Genomic DNA, 18,239 nt, shown 5'->3' with positions numbered 1-18,239 from the left:
TTTAAAATTTTTGAAAAAAAAATAAAAATAAAAAATAAAAAATAAAAAATAAAACAAATAAAACGAAACAAAACAAAACAAAACAAAAGCAAGAATAACAAATATTAATTTTATTTGTGTTGTTCTTAAAATAATTTTTTTTAATTATTAATTTTTTCATGTATTTCTTTAATTTTATTAGCATATTTTAAACACACTTACCTATACAAACAAGCTCATATATTTCAGTCATAAACTTAAAAGTTATTAATGGATAGTCACTATCATTAAACAGACTAAGATTTGCATTGGGTTTTCCAAATATTGTTTGAGGAAATATAGGTATCAAAAGTATGGTTAGATCTGTTTTATAATGGTTATCTTTTTTATCTTCAATATATGTTTCCAATTCGGAATTAACATTCATAAAAATTAATTTATTTTTATTTTTTTTATCATAATCTTTTTTAATAGCATATAATAAAAAGAAATAAGATGGATTCATTTTCATTTTATAATAAAATTCTTCATCTGATTTATAATCAAAACTATTTAAAAAATTTTCTTCTTTTTGATTAGTTTCTTTATTTGTGTAATATAATTCGATAATTTTTGATAAAATGTTATAAATATGAAATACCTTAACAGTTAATAATTTTCCTTTTGTATCTTTTATAACTTTGCTTACTAAAAATGTTCTATCAGATATTATTGTATTTTCTATATGTATCCCTCTTACATTAAAAAAATCGATATTAAATAATATAGATATGTAAAAATAATTTTTTGATATATCTCCAAGGATATAATTATTTGTTTTAATTTCAATTTTAGTAGAATTGTTTTTTTTAGTAATGTGGTTATTATCTAAATTGTGATTATTCATATGCTCAATTTTCTGTTCGTTATTATTATTATTAGCTATTTCAGCATTTTCAATCACATCTATTTTATCATATTTTCCAACAATATTAGAATCAATATTATTTATATAATTATTATATTTCACATTGTTCTCATTATCATTTTCTTCGTTATTATTGCTAACATAATTGTTATTTGATGTGTCTCCTAAATTTATATGGTTAATGTTAGAAGGAGAGTCAATTGAATTAGAAGATTTTTGTATATTAGTTGATTGTGGAATTGTATTTAGGGAAATATTTGAAAGATTGTTATTATACATTGATGGGTTTAAATAAAAAAAGTAAGGAAAAAACTTTTCAATAACATCATTTTTTTTAAATTGTATACTCATTAAATCTTTTTCCAATTCTGATTCTTGATAGTAATTTTCATTTTTTTCATTTTTTTTTCTTTTATTATTATTGACATTATTATTGTTATTACTATTATTATAATTTTTATTTTTATATAAATTTGAGCTATCTTTAGTGTTTGTATTTAAATCGATTGAATCATTTTTAAGCTTATTATATTTTTGATATTTCATAACTTTTTCAACTCTTTTATCTATATCATCTATTTTGTCTCTTTCAATTGCGTTAATTTTAAAAAAATGGTTTTCTCTTTCTTGATATTGCTCTATATCTTTATCATGATCAAAATATAAATATGCATTATCTTCTTTAAAATAATATGAGATATTTCCAGTTGCATTGATATCATAAACAATATTATCATACATATAAAAGAATTCACTTATACAATTGTGTATAGCATATTCGTAATTTTTAATTTTTTTTTCAGTATTTTGATTATTTAGATATATATATGTAGTACCATTTTTGTTATTTTCTAGTACATTATTTTTTCCTTTCAAATTTTGATAATTTGTTTGTGTTTTATTTGAACTACATAACTTATCGAAGCTAATAATTAAATCTGCCAATTCTTTAGAATTATATTTTTTAAATCTCATTTTGAAAAGGGAACAAAATATATCATTTTTTTTATTCATAAATAAAAATATATTATGAAAATTGTAAGAGAAATTGCTATATATAGAGAATAAATTATTAATATTTCTAAAATGTTTATTATAATTATATAAGCTTGTTAAATATATAGTTAATAAATCATTATAATCAGGGTTTATGTTAATTATAGGATTGTTATATGAAGCATAATACATATTGTTATTATTAATAATATTACAACTTTGATATTTTGCTGTAACCCTTCTTTTCTTATCATCATTTATTACCAAATTTATATTTCTTATAGTGTTATTAAAATATAATGTGTTGTTTCTCGAATAAAAATTTATTACAGGTTTCAATTTTTCAAAATCTTTTTCTACAGTCTTTAGTAAGTATACTAGGTTGTAGCAAACGGGCTTGCCCTCTTCCTCGCTTTCGTCATCTTTTCCGCCACTCACACCCTTTTCTTGATTTTTTTGCGCTTGATTTTTTTGAGATTCTTGCGCTTCTTGATTTTCTTGACTTTTTTGCGCTTGATTTTTTTGAGATTCTTGATTTTCTTGACCTTTTTTCGGTTGATTTTCTTGAATTTTTTTCGGTTGATTTTCTTGACCTTTTTGCGGTTGATTTTCTTGACCTTTTTGCGGCTCTTTTTTGGTGTCTACAATTTTATTCTCCTTCGAAACGGCCGCAATGGGTTCAGTTAATTTTTGTGAGATCTGAACATATTCATAATTGTTTAATTTTGTAAAATTTGGAGAAAATAGATATGATTTATTCATATTAAAATAAAAGTTATTTAAAGACATGATTGTGTTAAAAATGAATAGAGACATTTCAGTACTATAATAATAATTGTAAAAATGATTTTGATCTTGTAATAAAAAGGAGAATATTATTTTAAATAAATAAATATCTCTATCATTTTCTAAAAATAAACATTTTTTAAATATACCTTTAACTAATAAATCATTTTGATTACTCAATTTATTATCTATTTTAAAAAAATTATCCATAGGGAAATTAAAAACATAATTTAAAAAGTGGAAAAGAAAGGCATTAAATATTTGGCAGTGATTTTTATGATCATAATATGATAAGAACATATCATATTGTTTGTATAGAATATACCAAAAATATGAATTGTATTGAATAAATGTATATAATTCATTATTGGGATAAAATGAATTATCTATTATTAATAAAGATCCAGTAGATTTATGCACTTGATCAAAAAACGCTTCTAATTTACTAACTTTTATGATTTCTTTATTATTTTCACTAAAATTATTTACTATTCCGATTCCATAACAAAATAAATTATTTAATATATCAAAAAATAAGTTAAATATATCATGTGTTATATCTGTATTTTGATCAATGGTAAGATTTTGTAATGTAAAAATATAATCTGTAAAATCAAAAAGATTTTTATATTTTGTATATAAATATGTTTCATCTATATATTCAAATGTTTGTAATATATAATCTAGACATTGATATTCTCTTTTTATTTTTTCATAATTTATATCTTTAATTTGATTTAAAATAATTTCATATATATTTTGATTATTTGTATAATTATGTTCATTCATGAAATTTAAATTTCCTCCTTTTATTTTTGATAAAAATAAAAATATTAAATCTATTCCTGTGTAATATTTATGTATGTCATATCCATTTTTTATTAAAATGGTTTTTATTCCATTTATATTATTTATATTATATTTTTTTACTATATCATTGATTGTATTTGCTGTTGTAATTATCATATTTTTGTTTATTAAACTATGGCTTGCATTATTATTTTTGTCTGTTAAACTATGGCTTGCATTGTTATTTTTGTCTGTTAAACTATGGCTTGCATTGTTATTTTTGTCTGTTAAACTATGGCTTGCATTATTATTTTCGTTTATAATATTTTGTTCTGTAGATTTATTACACAATTGATCATTTAATAATTGTAAACCTTGATAGAAATTATAAATAAAATTTTCATCATAATTTTTATTGTTCAAAATATTTTCAAATTTCTCTTCTAATATGGAAGATATTTTATCAGTATTTTTTTGTCCTTCTTTTTGATGAAATACAGAATAATTTTTAATTTTTTTTTTATTATTTTTATCATCATTTTGTTCATTTTTGCCATTTTTTTTTCCTTTTTTTGTTACTTCATTATTTATTCCTTTATTTCCATTACCATTATTAGAAATTCCAAGATTTTCGTTTTTTCCATGTTTGCTAATTTCTATGGTAAGCAAATTTTCCAACTTTTTTATTTCTTGAGCACTTTTTTCACAATTTTTAATATAATTTATATTTTCTTGAACATATAAAGGATTTACTGGAGTAGTGTCACTATCATCTAAATCAAAATATTGTTGATCAGAATGTTTATATGTTTCACAAATTATAATATGTTGTTTATTTTTTTTACTAATATAATTATTTATTAAATTTCCATTGACATGTGTAAAATTAAAATGGTGCAATAATTTTTTCAATTCTACATTTTCTAATTTGCTTTTTAATATTTCTTTCAAATCAAGTTTGGTATTATTGTATTTTTTTTTATATTCATTTAATTCTTCTTCTTTTAATATGCTTAGGTCTATGATGTAGAAATTTTTTGTTTCTTTATCGTGTTGTTCTGAGTTGGTACATTTTGGGTCGTTACTAGATTTATTATTTTTTTCGTAGTTTTTGTTTTCCCCGACATTGTTGAGAGAAGCAAGTTTTGTTGTTAGTGCATTAGTTTTAGCACCGTTTTCGGATTCAATAGTAATTGGATTTTGAGAAATAGGGAAAGAAGGTATTTGCTTCTTTATATCAGTAATATCTATAAACTTGAAATTTGAAAGTAATAAATTATTGTTTGGATTTTTTTCATAAGTATCTTCATTATTATGAGCTAACGAATCACCAATATCACTATTAGAAAGATGTTTATTTGTAGAATTGTTTTTTGTTTCTTCTTTGAGATGTTTAATAAAGTTTGCTCCTTTATCATTTGCATTTTTATTTTTTTTTTTTTTATTTTTTTTTGTTAAATTATCATAAAATTGTTCTAATTCATTTGGAATAGATAAAATATCACATACATAATGTTTCCATAATTTTTGTAATAAATATGTTATACATGCTTCAATCGCATCTTGATTTATATAATTAAAAATGCTTAAACAATTGCAAGGTTGATGTCTATTATTATAATGGTTTCTTTTATTTGAATATATGTTACTATTTGAGCCAATTATATTTTTATTATATAAATTTATTACTCCTAAATAGTTATTATCAAAGATATAATTAATTTGTTTATCTAATATATCAAAAGTTAGATTTTTTTGTAATTTGTTTAAAAACCTTAAATAATATCTACGTATACAATAGCATAAAATACATGTTTTTTTTTTTGTATTCAATAAATTTAATATAAAAGCTTCCAATTGTTTAGGTTTTATATCATCCTTTGAATTTAAAATGTTATTTACATAACTGTTTACATTTATTATATTTTTTTCTTTTTCATCATTTTGTATATACATTTTTTTTTTAAAGTTTTTATTTTTATTTTTTAAATATTTGATGTCTTCATGTAAATTAAATGAAATATATCTAAATACACAATCGATGTTATGATTCTCTGTTTCAAAAAACATTTTATTTTTTTTATCATCTGTAATACATGTACAAAAGGAAAATAAATTTGTTAAATTATTTTGTTCACTATTTAATATTTTAAGCTTTTTAGAAATAAAATTTGGTGTAATATATTTTGTAGACACATTTTTCTCTTTTTTTTCTACTTCATTTTGTTTAACATTTTTTTCTCCTGTTTCTAAAAATAAATTTTCAAAAAAATTCAAAAAATCAAAATTATGATCCATTGATACAGTTATTTTATTTTTAATAGTAGAATTTATTTCTTTAGTATTCACAGAAAAGCGTGTACATAATTTTTTAATATATGCTTCTTGACAATCTTTTGAATATTTATTATAAAAAAAATATAAAAAGTTAAAGAAAAATACATCATGTATTTTGCAAGTATGTATATCAAAGCTTTCATTGAATAGTAATTTTTTTAATTGTATATATTTAATTATTCTGAAAATAATATTTAAATACATGAATATTTTTTTTAACAATATTTTTAATTTTTTAAATCGATCTAAATAAAATTTGTACACTGCTATTCCACCTTGTATATAATCAAAATTGTCATAATCTTCTTCTGTATTAAAACTTAAATTATTAAAAAAAATATCTGATAAAGCAATACAAAAATTTTTGTATGTATTTTTTTTTTTCTTTTTTAATTCATTATTATTTGTAAAATTTATATAAAAATATTCATGAAAAAAAGACTTAAACATATTTAAACATGTTTTAATATAATATCTATGTGATTCTAATTTGTCTTCATTTTTATAATAGTTTTTTTTAATGTTGTTCATATTTATTTTTTCTCTAAAAAAGTTATAAAATATATTATTCAGTTCAACATTAAAGGGATTATTTATACAAAGTCGAACATTCTTATCAATATTGTTGAAATTTTTATTTTGTATATTTATATTTAATAAATTTTCTAGTTGTGTAAAATATTTGGTCGTATTTAAATTTGTTACTATTCCATTATTTATATTTCTACATTTTTTTTTTGTGTTATATTTATTTCTATATTTTTGGATGTCATATGAAATAGGTATTCCTTGATATTTTGTTTTATATTTATTAATACATGAATATTCGTTTAAATTTCTATAATATATTTGTTCATTTATATATGAATTTTTGTATCGGCGTTCTATATATCTTCTTCGATATATTTTTTTAATTTTATTATAATTATATTTAAAAATGTTATTATTATTATTATTATTATTATTATTATTATTATTATTATTATTATTATTATTATTATTATTATTATTATTAATTTCTTCATTTTTAGACATTTCTTTAGTATCCGATTTATGATTAATAGTACTATTGTTATTGTTTCTATTTTCATTATTTATTGACCTATTTTGAAACTGTTTTATTTTGAAATTATTTGGTTGATGTTTTTTTATAATCCCTGTTCCTTTTCTAGCACAATAAAAAAATTCATATGGTTTCTGATATAGCTTAGAATTTTTTTGATATGTTTCATATACTGACATTGCATTATCTGATATAAAGAAGCCTTTTGAAATATCACTTATTTTTTTTAATTCAGTTGCCATATTACTATTTGGTGAGTTAGAAAAATAATCATTATTATCTTCAAATTTTTTATAAGCTCTTACGATATTTTTTAAATCATAAAAATGTCTATTATATTTTAATCTGCTAGTATTTTTATTAAGAATAATTCCCATTTCTGCTTTTTGATCATTAAAAGTGGTATAACATAAATTATTATTATTATTAATTTTTATAATATCTTCAAATAATTCTTCTTTAATATTGATCATTATTTTGTGATGAACACTTAAACAGTTCATTACTAAATCTTTTCCACCTTTTATATAAGGAAAATAGCACAATCTCTTTATGTACGCATTATTATTACCGCTATTATTACCGCTATTATTACCGCTATTATTGTTACTATTACCATTTGAGGTGGAATTTTTTTGTTCATTTTCATGATCAGAGGAAATATCATCACTTTTATTTTGTGTGTTAGTTCCACATTGTTTGTATCCATTTCTATATTTATTACCAATTTGTGGCATTTTCATATTTTCATTAGAAATTTGTACACCTATTGGTTTTGGAAAAGTGATATTTTCTGTTTTTCGAAGTTCATAAATTATTTCATCATCTGTTTTTTCATGATTTTTATCAAGTAATAAAGTATTAATATCTGTATTTAATTTTTTATTAAAATCATATATATCTTTTTCTTCGATATCAAATTCTTTTAAAGTATGGATATATAATGGGAAATTAATATCTTTAATATTATATTGTTTTAAAAAATATTTATTATTTTTATCATAATAATTTTCACTTATATATATACATGAAGAACAATAAAAATCTTTGTGACATTTCCATTCGTTAAATTCACATTTTTGTATTAATTTTGTTATTCTATTTTTATATATCTTATACCATGGTCCTTTTATATATGGTCTTAAAATTAAATATGAATATGAATTAAAATTAAAATCGCTAGCTGTATTTATTTCTAAATCATTGGTTTTATTATAATTTGGCATAGACACATTGTTAATATCTTTATTTTCAGAAATTACAAGAGCATATAAATGATAAGTAATTATTTCTTCTTCTTCGTTAAAATCATTATTTCGATTTTTTTTTCTGATGTTTTTTTTTATTCCAAAATAATATGGTCTTTTTTCTTCTTTATTATTATTGCAATTGTTATGAACTAAATTTTGTGTATTTTCATTTTTACAGTTACTTATTATTTCATCATTTTCTTTGTCTTCATAAATGTCAAGATATAAAGGAATATCAACTAACTCTCCTCTTTTCAAATTTTTAAAACAATTCATATAAAAAAATAGTACATATGGAATTTCAGTAAATGATGAATTTTCTATAGTTTTATATATATCTTTTTCGCATGTAATAAAATTTTTATAAAAGCTTTTTTTTTTTTTGTTAATTATACTACGAATCAAATCATCAATATTTTTATTTTTGTTCAGGTAATTGTTATCTGATTCTTTTCTAAAATGTGAAATACTGTTATTGTTATTGTTATTATTATTGTTATTATTATTGTTATTATTATTATTATTCATATTGGACGATATTCCGGTGTTTCCACTATTTTCAACAATTTCACTAGAATTGTCATTATTATTATTATTACCATTTTTGTGTTCATTAGCTTGGTTTGGCGTGAAAATGTTATATTCTTGAGTTTTATCATGTTCCTTTTGATTTTTTTCTGTTTTACTTTGGCTTGCCGCATCCACAGAATTGCTATTATTATTACTACTATTATTATTACTACTATTATTATTACTACTATTATTATTACTACTATTACTATTTTTGATTTCTACATCATTTGCAATTCCTACATTTGATGTTTTCCTTTCATAACTGTTTTCATTTTCCTTTCCTATTCTTGGTTCATTCATATCAGTAGAATTTTTTGTTCCTATTTTTGTTTGTTTATTTTTTAAGGGTTTTTTTAAACTATTGTAATTGTTACTATCATTGTTACTGTTAAAATGTTGGCCTTCATTATAATCACTCATCATATCACTACTAAATGTTTCAGTTTCAGATTTATTTTTTAAATTAAAAAGTTCATAACATATTTTTTCAAATGCTCTTATATTTTTCAAATCTTCAACTAAATGTTTTATTTTTATCTTCGCTTTTCTATATTGTTTCGAATTTTTTGGGCAATCCATATTTTTACAATTTTTGTCATCATCATTTTTATTATTTTCTTGTTTTGAGCAATTATTACATTTACATAAATTACAATTTTCATCCTTTGGTATATATTTTTTTTTTATTTCCTTAATTTTTCTATTTAACTTAATTTTATCTTTTGCTATATCACAAACAATATGATTGAATAGCTGTTCATGTATTGTATTGATGGATTCATTACATCTATATTGATTGAACAATATTTTATTTAAACTGAATAATAAAGGTTTGATATTAGGTAATAAAGGTTTAAATAAATTTAAATAATTATCTTCTTTATTATATATATTTAGAGTAGAATATGGCATATTATTAGAATTATAAAATTCATCAGAACTACTTTTTTCTGTAGAATTTACACTAGCTAACCTATTATTTTTGTTGCTACTAAAACTGTAATTATCTTGATTATCTTCTGAATATACATTATTATAAAAAAGTGTACTTTTGTAATAATATAGACACATTTTTTTATGTATTTCTAAATTAGAAAAATATTTTATATTATCATCATTTGATTCTTTCGAATTATTATAATTAAAAAAGTCAAATTCATTCATATTTTCACTGCAACTAATACAATTACCCAAATTATTTTTATTATTTAAACATATAGAATCTTCATTATTTACTATTATATTTTTTTCTCCTTCTTTGATATTATCTACACCAACAGATTGGACAGCATTATTTTCTGATTTGTTCAGAATTTTTTCATTTTCATTATTATATCCATTATTATAATTTTGATAAAATAAAGTATTTTCTCCATTAGTTCTTATATCATTTGCCAAAGTTGTGTTGCTTGGAATTGGATTTCCTTTTGTTCCTTCAACTGCTGTTGCAATTGTAGATGTAAATGAATTTTTTTGAAGAGATTCTTGACAATTTGGATGTAAATTAATATTTTCATTTTTTTTATAATTTTCTGAAATGTCATATTTAGTTTGATAATATTTTTTCTTACAATCACAAAAAACATTTGAATTTTCTTTTTCTTTAAAAAATGATTGATCAAAATTACTTGACATATTTTTATCAAAAAATTCTTTTCCTTTTTTAGCACATAAAACTAAAGAATACATTTGCATACATATAAAAACTCTTTGTAAAGCTATTATAACATTTTTATTATTTTTTCTAAAATATTCAAACATATTAAATGATTTCATATCATTATTATATCGATAAGATATATTCTTTAATTTCTTTGGATCATCAATTAAATTAGGTTCAATTAATTTTAAATAATTTTTTAAATCACATTTTTCATCTTTTTCTAAAATATTTTTATTTATATTTTGAACTTGATTTGATTTTATTGAATTATCACCTGAAAGATTAACTTCATTTTTCACATCTGATTTGACATTATCTGTATTATTTGTAAATGTAATCATATTTCCATCTTGATTTTTTAATAAACTAACATTATCTGCATGTTCAATACTTGCTATAATTGTATTCACTTCCTCAATATTATTATTTATATTATGTATAGAAACTTTTATTTTATCAGCATTACACATATAATTTATACTGAACCCCTTTTTACTTATGTGATTAATATTAATATTTAAAACAGTAATGATTTTATTAATATATTCTATATATTTGTTCATATCTATAATATAATTATTTGATTCCTCTATTTTATAACTTTTTATAGAATTTATATTAATAATAGTTCCAATATTAAAAAAAGCATATGTATGATCATTGTATTTTGAATTTCCATCTATAAATATATTATTATGAAGACTTATATTAATTAAGTTTTTAACTTTATCATCTAAATATACAAGAAAAGAACGAACTCTATCATAAATTAATTCTAATTTAAATAAGATATTTTTTTTAAATTCATCATGATCATATAAATATATATTTTTTTTTGATTTTTTATTATATTTTTTTATTCTATATAAAATATCATATGTTGAATTGTTTTCTTCTATTTGATATTTATCCATAATATAATTAAATTTAAATATTTTTTCGGTTTTTTTTTTCCTAATATATTTTCTTAAAAGTCTATTATATAAATTAGCATTATATTTCAAAATTATAATTCTAAATAATTCGATATTATATAAGCAATTTACTAAAATAGTTAAATTATCATTATCATTAAATGATTCAACAATAGGTACAATATAGTTAGTTAAAGATAATATATGTTTTCTATCATCTCTATATAAATCATTATTTAAGAATGTTTCACGTTTTCGTGATTCATCACGTGAAATCATTTTTAAATCTTTTAAATTAATTTGTTTCATTAAATTGTTATATATACTGATATCATTAAATTCGTAATAATCACTGTCCGAGCTTTCTGTTTTATCATTTTGTGTATCTTGTATGTAAAAATTTTGATCATTATTAAGACATATAACTTCTTTATTTGTTTTCAGAAATGTGTTTTCAATTATATGTTTAATATTTGTATAAAAAGAACCTTTATATTTTTTGAATTTTTTTGAATCATTTACAAGAAATCTCTTAATAAATTCTGGAGACCAAAATAGAGTAAAATTATAAATATCTATTGCATATCTATTATACATGTAAGTTTTAATATATTCTACAACGTCTTTTTCTAATGAATTTTCATAAGTGTTTTTATTATTATTACTATTTGGATTTGGGCATGAGCAAGTTTCAAAAATATATTTTTTAAATAAAAATTGAAGAAATATATCATTTTTAAAATCCGAAAATAATTTTTCTGGTATATAACTCCATATATATTGAGGTGTATATTGAATAGATTTAGACCATAAATTTTTAAAAGATCTTTCTGCTTTTCCTTTAATTAATAACCCACCATTGTCATCTAAAAATCCAGATGATTTATTTATTTTAGAATGATTTATCATTTTTTGCCATCCTCTAGATAATGAATTGTTTGTAAAAGACCAATAAGCCCATGAAGAAATTGAATTTTTTTTTGATTTAAAATTATGAACAGTTAATTGAAATCGAACATTTGGAAAAACCCAATCAGGTGGATAAAAATCTTGTTTTATTACTTCTAAATAAATTGATAAATAATTATCTTCATTTGAGTTTCCTCTAGGATGTACTAATAATTTGAAATAAAAATCATCAGAATTTCCTGTACTAATTGATTTAATTTCATTTACATTTTTTGCAGTTCTCCAAAAATTAGGAATATATAATTCGACCACTTCATTATTTTTTTTGTGTTTTATTTGTGCATTGTTACAATTGCTTAAGGTGTTCATATTATTCTCAATGCTATTATTAAGTCTTGTATTTTTTGGAAAATTTTCTTTCGAATTTATTGTACTTTGAATATCAAAAACAGAATTTCTATTAATAAATATATCTGATAAACTTTTTGTTATCATAAATAATTTATAATAATCTATATTTTTTATATTTACAAAATCATTATTTCTTATTTCATAAAATAAACTGGTCCATTTTGTATTTAATGGCATACTAAGAGGGGGTATAACTTTTTGAGTTATTATATTTGGTAATTGGGAAATAATCATTTCTATTTCTTTAAGGCGCTTCTTAGAATATTTTTCATTGTTTCCGGTATTAGCGTTATTCACATTTTCGTTTCTGTTCACATTTTCGTTTCTATTCACATTTTCGTTTCTATTCACATTTTCGTTTCTATTCACATTTTCGTTTCTATTCACATTTTCGTTTCTGTTCACATTTTCGTTTCTATTCACATTTTCGTTTAAATATTTATTTAAGTTTGTGTTTGCTACAATACTATTACCATTACAATCATCACCACTATTTATATTATTTTTTTCTACCTTACGTTTTTTTTTTCTGATTTCAGAATCACAAGCTGATTCGTCACATTCTATATAATCACATAAAGATTCGTTGTCATTTTTAAAATTTTTATTTATATCATTTTCGCTTAATATATCACTGTTTATATCGTTTTCTGTTTGGTTCCCCTCGATGTTGTTTTTATCTGTATCACTATGTTCGTAATAATATAGATTTTTATTTTTATTTTTATTATCTTCGTTTGTATTTTTCATTTTGTTAATGTTTTCACAATTATTTTCAATAAAATTGTTTGTATTTTTATTATAATGTGGTATTATAAGATTTTGATCAAAACTAACAAATCGTTTCTTCTCAAATTTAGGAGAAGAAATTTCATTGTTATAATATTTTCTTTTGTTTGGTGTATTTTCATAAATAATATTTGAAGCTTTAATTTTATTATTTTCATTAATTAGTTTACCAATAAGATTATTAATGAAAAAAATATCTTCATTTTCAGAATATTTATCACTAGAATAAATAAATTCCTCAAATGATTCACTATTATTATTACTAGTATTACTAGTATTACCAATATTACTAGTATTATCAATATTATCAATATTACCAATATTACTAATATTACTAATATTTAATATATTTTCTTTGATAATATTTTTTAAACTATATTTCCATTTACATATATAGATATTGTTGCTTTTATTTTTTTTTAATAATTTTAAGGAATTTGTAAAAATAGAACTATAATAATGTCGATTTTCTATTTTAAAAAAATATTTGCAAATATATTTTATTTTATGTATATATTTAATAACTTGTTTTTTTTTATTTAAAATTGTATTATTATTGCATATTATTATATGATGTGAATTATTTTTTCCTTTTTTTAAATATTTAATAAAAATATATTTAGTATTTTTCCATTTTTGTTCGCTATAATTTTGATAACTGTAACTAGATGAATTTAAATTTTCGTCATTTTCTTTAAAATCGTTTTCTTTGCATTGGTCAACACCTGTATCTATATATTCTCCATTATCATCATTACAAAATATTTTTTTTATTTGTTTGATTTTATTAAATTTTGAAAAATTATCAATCATAGTTTTATAATCACTATCATATGAAATATGACCGTTGTTGAGAATGTACTCCAATTGTTCTTTATCAGTATTATTTAAAAATTGTTCATAATTTTCTTTAAAAAACTTTTTTAAAAATTTGCTTTCAAGCAAATCATTATTTTCAATAATATTATTTTTAAAAATGTTAATAAAAATTTTACACATATTTTTTTCTGATTTCCATAAATTACATTTTCTTAATTCACTAAACATAAATACGATTTCTTCATCATCCATTTTGAATCTCAATTTTAATTTATCAACTTGTTTAAAAAAATTAAAAATATATGTATTAATATTTTTTAAATCATTATTTACATTTTCGGGTTCACAAATATCTTTTTTTTTTTGTTTTTGTTTTCTTATGTTAATTTGTTTAATAAGACATTCAAAACATAAAAATGGATAACTTGATAATTGCATTTCATCTATACATTTAGAACATATATTTATTAAATTTTTTTCTAACAAATTATTTTGCTTTTTCTTTTTATAATTAATTAAGTTATCAATAATTTTATCTTCCATTCCATCTGGTTTATATCCTTTATTTTTCTTATAGTGTAACAATAATTTTAATAAATTAACATCATTTAAAATATTTACTTTTCTATTAAGTTCACCATTACAATAATGGTTTAAAAAGCTACTTTGATCACTCATTTGATTTGAATTATCTTGATCTTCTTCATAATCATCCTTACTACTATGATTTTGATAACATTCTTTATAGTTTTGTGATATATCTGTATTGCTATTTTTATATTTTTTTTCTCGTATATAGTTAGGATAACTTTTTCCAGTGATATAATTTTTCTCATCAGAGAAAGGAATGTCAATTGATTCAAAATTATCTTCACTTTTATTTTTAAGAATGTAATTATAATCAACATCATTGTAAATGTGTTCTTCTGTCAAGTTGTTGAAATTACTACAATGAATGAAATTATTAGGTTCGGATTTGGATTCATTATTTTTTTTATATTCATTATTTTTTTTATATTCATTATTTTTTTTATATTCATTATTTTTTTTATATTCATTTATTTTTTTATACAATTTTTTTTTATTAGGACTCAGCTCGTTATTATTATTATTATCATCATCACAATCATTTGATATAATTTTGTTATTGTTCTTAATCGTTTCATAAAAAACTAAATTTGAATTAGAATTGTATAAATATTTTTGATTGGATATATTTAAATGATTAAAATAGTTTTTATTTTCACTTTGATTTTGATTTTCGTCAGAAATGTTAGAAGCATTCAACGAATTATATTCTCCATCATTTTCGTTAATTCCAGAAATATTCTCTTGTAAATTCGCACATAATTTTGAACTATCTTGATCTGTATATTTAATATCTGAATTGGGGTTATTCCATATATTTTTTCCAATAACATTATCTTTTATGCTTTTTTTAAATTTGCTTAATACACTAAGAAAATTACCTTCAGAATTTTTTTTTTCGTTATTTTTTTTAGAACAGACATTTAAATTATTATTAGATGTTGTAACGTTATCTTTGTTCCATTGTTTTAAATTTGCACATTTGTAATCATCATGATTTTTATTGTTGTCTATGCAATTTTTATAATTTTTTAAAACATCCATATCACATGATTCACCATTATTATTTAAAAATTCATTTTCGTTCGAATAAAAATTCATTAAGGAATTACAATCAACTTGACTATTCGAATTGTTCACAAAATTATTTGTCTCATTGTTATTATTCACATTGCTATCACTCATTATATTAGTATTGTAATTAATTTCGTTACTATAGCTAGCTAAATTTTGATCACGAACATAGTTATTATTTTTGGTATTATTATTATATACACGGTCATTGTAATTAAATGTGTGGGAATCTTTGGGGTTTTGAATATTTTCACATTCTACATCTAAATATCCATCATCACCTACTGACGAATAACTAACATAACAAGACGTATTTTTATCGTCTTCGGAATAATTTTTTTCAGTAGAACTTTCTTTATTTATTATTTTCGGTGTCCTAATATTATAGGCATCGTCTTCCAAAATGTTGCATTCCATTTTGGCAAATTATTTAATTTAATTTTTTTTAATATAAATTATTTAACACATATATGTATATTTTATATAGGTAGAAACAATGATATTTATTATCTGTTTGTTTTCTTCCTAATACGATAATTTAAAAAAATATAATACATTTTATAATGAAAAAATTTATTGTGGAAAAATATATATAATCATATAGCTATGTATTTCATATATATATAATTAAAAATATTTTCCTTAATAAGTAAAATATATCATATACAAATAGGCATATAAAATAAATTATAAATTTAATTTATAAATATATTATTGATAAAATTAATAAAATTCATAAAAAATAAAAATATAACAAAAAAATATTTTTATATTATTTTATATAATCCAGAGAAAAAAGGCGTTGAAATCAAAACGACATACATGTATACAATATACACTATTAGGTATACATGCTGTATATATTTTGCATATATGCACAAAATAAGTACAGCTTTAATATTCTTAAAAAAAAAAAAAAAATTTAAACAACTTTTGTTATGAAAAAAAAATAAATTAATATATTTATAAAAAATTACACGCTATTTTTATTCGTGTGAAATATACATTTAATAATTTCCTTACACTTTTTTAATTTTTTGTTAAAACATATTCAAGCTTAACCATTATGTGAAATTCAAATTAACAAGATTGGGAAAAATGCAGATTAAACTTTGTTATGTATATATATATAATTTATTTCCCCTCTCAACTCTACTTTTTTTTTTATCAGTGGAAAATTAGTGACTGTTTTTTTCATATTACACAAACATCCATATAATAACACATGAGATTAGGTACAAATCATAAAAATGGCGAAACACAATTTATAAAGCTTGTTTATATTCTAAAAACACACGCAAAAAAAGATATAAAAAACTGGCACATAAATACTAAGATATTGTATGGTATATAATAACATTACATGTATGTGTATATGTTGATGTATATTTTATGAATTACAAAAATATAATAAATTGGTTATTATGTTTTACAATGGAAAAAATATATTTAAAATATATTAAAAACGACTTATAGATTTAATAATAACACATTTATTATTTTCACTAAATTACACTATATTTTATTATTTCTTTATAAGATTCCCTTTTCCATATATTTTTATAAAAATGTGTTTTATAAAATTGGAAAATTTGTTTAAGCAACAATATGGCTTGGTTGTTTAAGAAAATAGAAGAAAAATATAATTTTATATTTCTTTTTTCTTTTATATTTTTGATTTGGTGGTCTAGGTGTGCTATTTAAAAAAATGCAAATAATTTTTATAAGAGTGTGACATGTATATAATTATATACGTTGAACACAGAATTGATACAATTAAAATATATACAACAGTTATATATTTTGCTTAATTATAAAATAAATATATTTAAAAAATGTTTATATTTCTCAATCCACAAATAAGTTTTTTTTTTTTTCTAACCAATTCCACATGTATAGTACATGTTTTTTAACAACTTTAGATTAATATATATATACACACGTATATATTAATATAATAGCACCTATAATATAAAAAATAAAGCAATTATAATGTCTTTCTTCTTTTGTATTCTTTGTGTTTTCTGTTCTCTTTCATATTAAAAAGCCCTTTTTAGAATTTGTGAAATATCAACAGAAATGAAGTAACACAACAAAATACAACTTAACGCTATAAAAATGCGATTCCACAATCATAATCGATTCATACCAATTTATTTGCTTATGATGTATAAGTATGTACATATATATATATGAATAGGCATTGTTATAAGATATACTAAATTTATTATAGAAATCTATAAAGGTTGAGGATAATTATATAATAAAATTTGGTACCAATTTTTTCTACATCCCTGAAATTAATATAATGTAATATATTCACTTTCCATAAACCTTTTAAATATACAGAGAAGAAAAGGTAGTAAATAATGTGTATGTAAGCATATATTCA

At 20.0% G+C, this 18,239-nt stretch overlaps 1 protein-coding gene across 1 annotated transcript in view; it reads right to left on the bottom strand.

Moving 5' to 3' along the window:
* PY17X_1112200 (RNA pseudouridylate synthase, putative) overlaps positions 1-16,264 on the bottom strand; it is a gene marked incomplete at both ends in the record, with an annotated part of 29,682 nt that extends 13,418 nt beyond the window's left edge. Inside the window, one exon of the mRNA XM_722761.2 lies at positions 202-16,264. Coding sequence (XP_727854.2) covers positions 202-16,264 — 16,063 coding nt within the window. The remainder of the gene's footprint in view (positions 1-201) is intronic.
* Positions 16,265-18,239: the final 1,975 nt, after the last annotated feature.

Source organism: Plasmodium yoelii, assembly GCF_900002385.2.
Source record: "Plasmodium yoelii strain 17X genome assembly, chromosome: 11".
NCBI classification, from domain to species: Eukaryota; Apicomplexa; class Aconoidasida; order Haemosporida; family Plasmodiidae; genus Plasmodium; species Plasmodium yoelii.
This window is presented reverse-complemented; position numbering and strand designations above follow the sequence as displayed.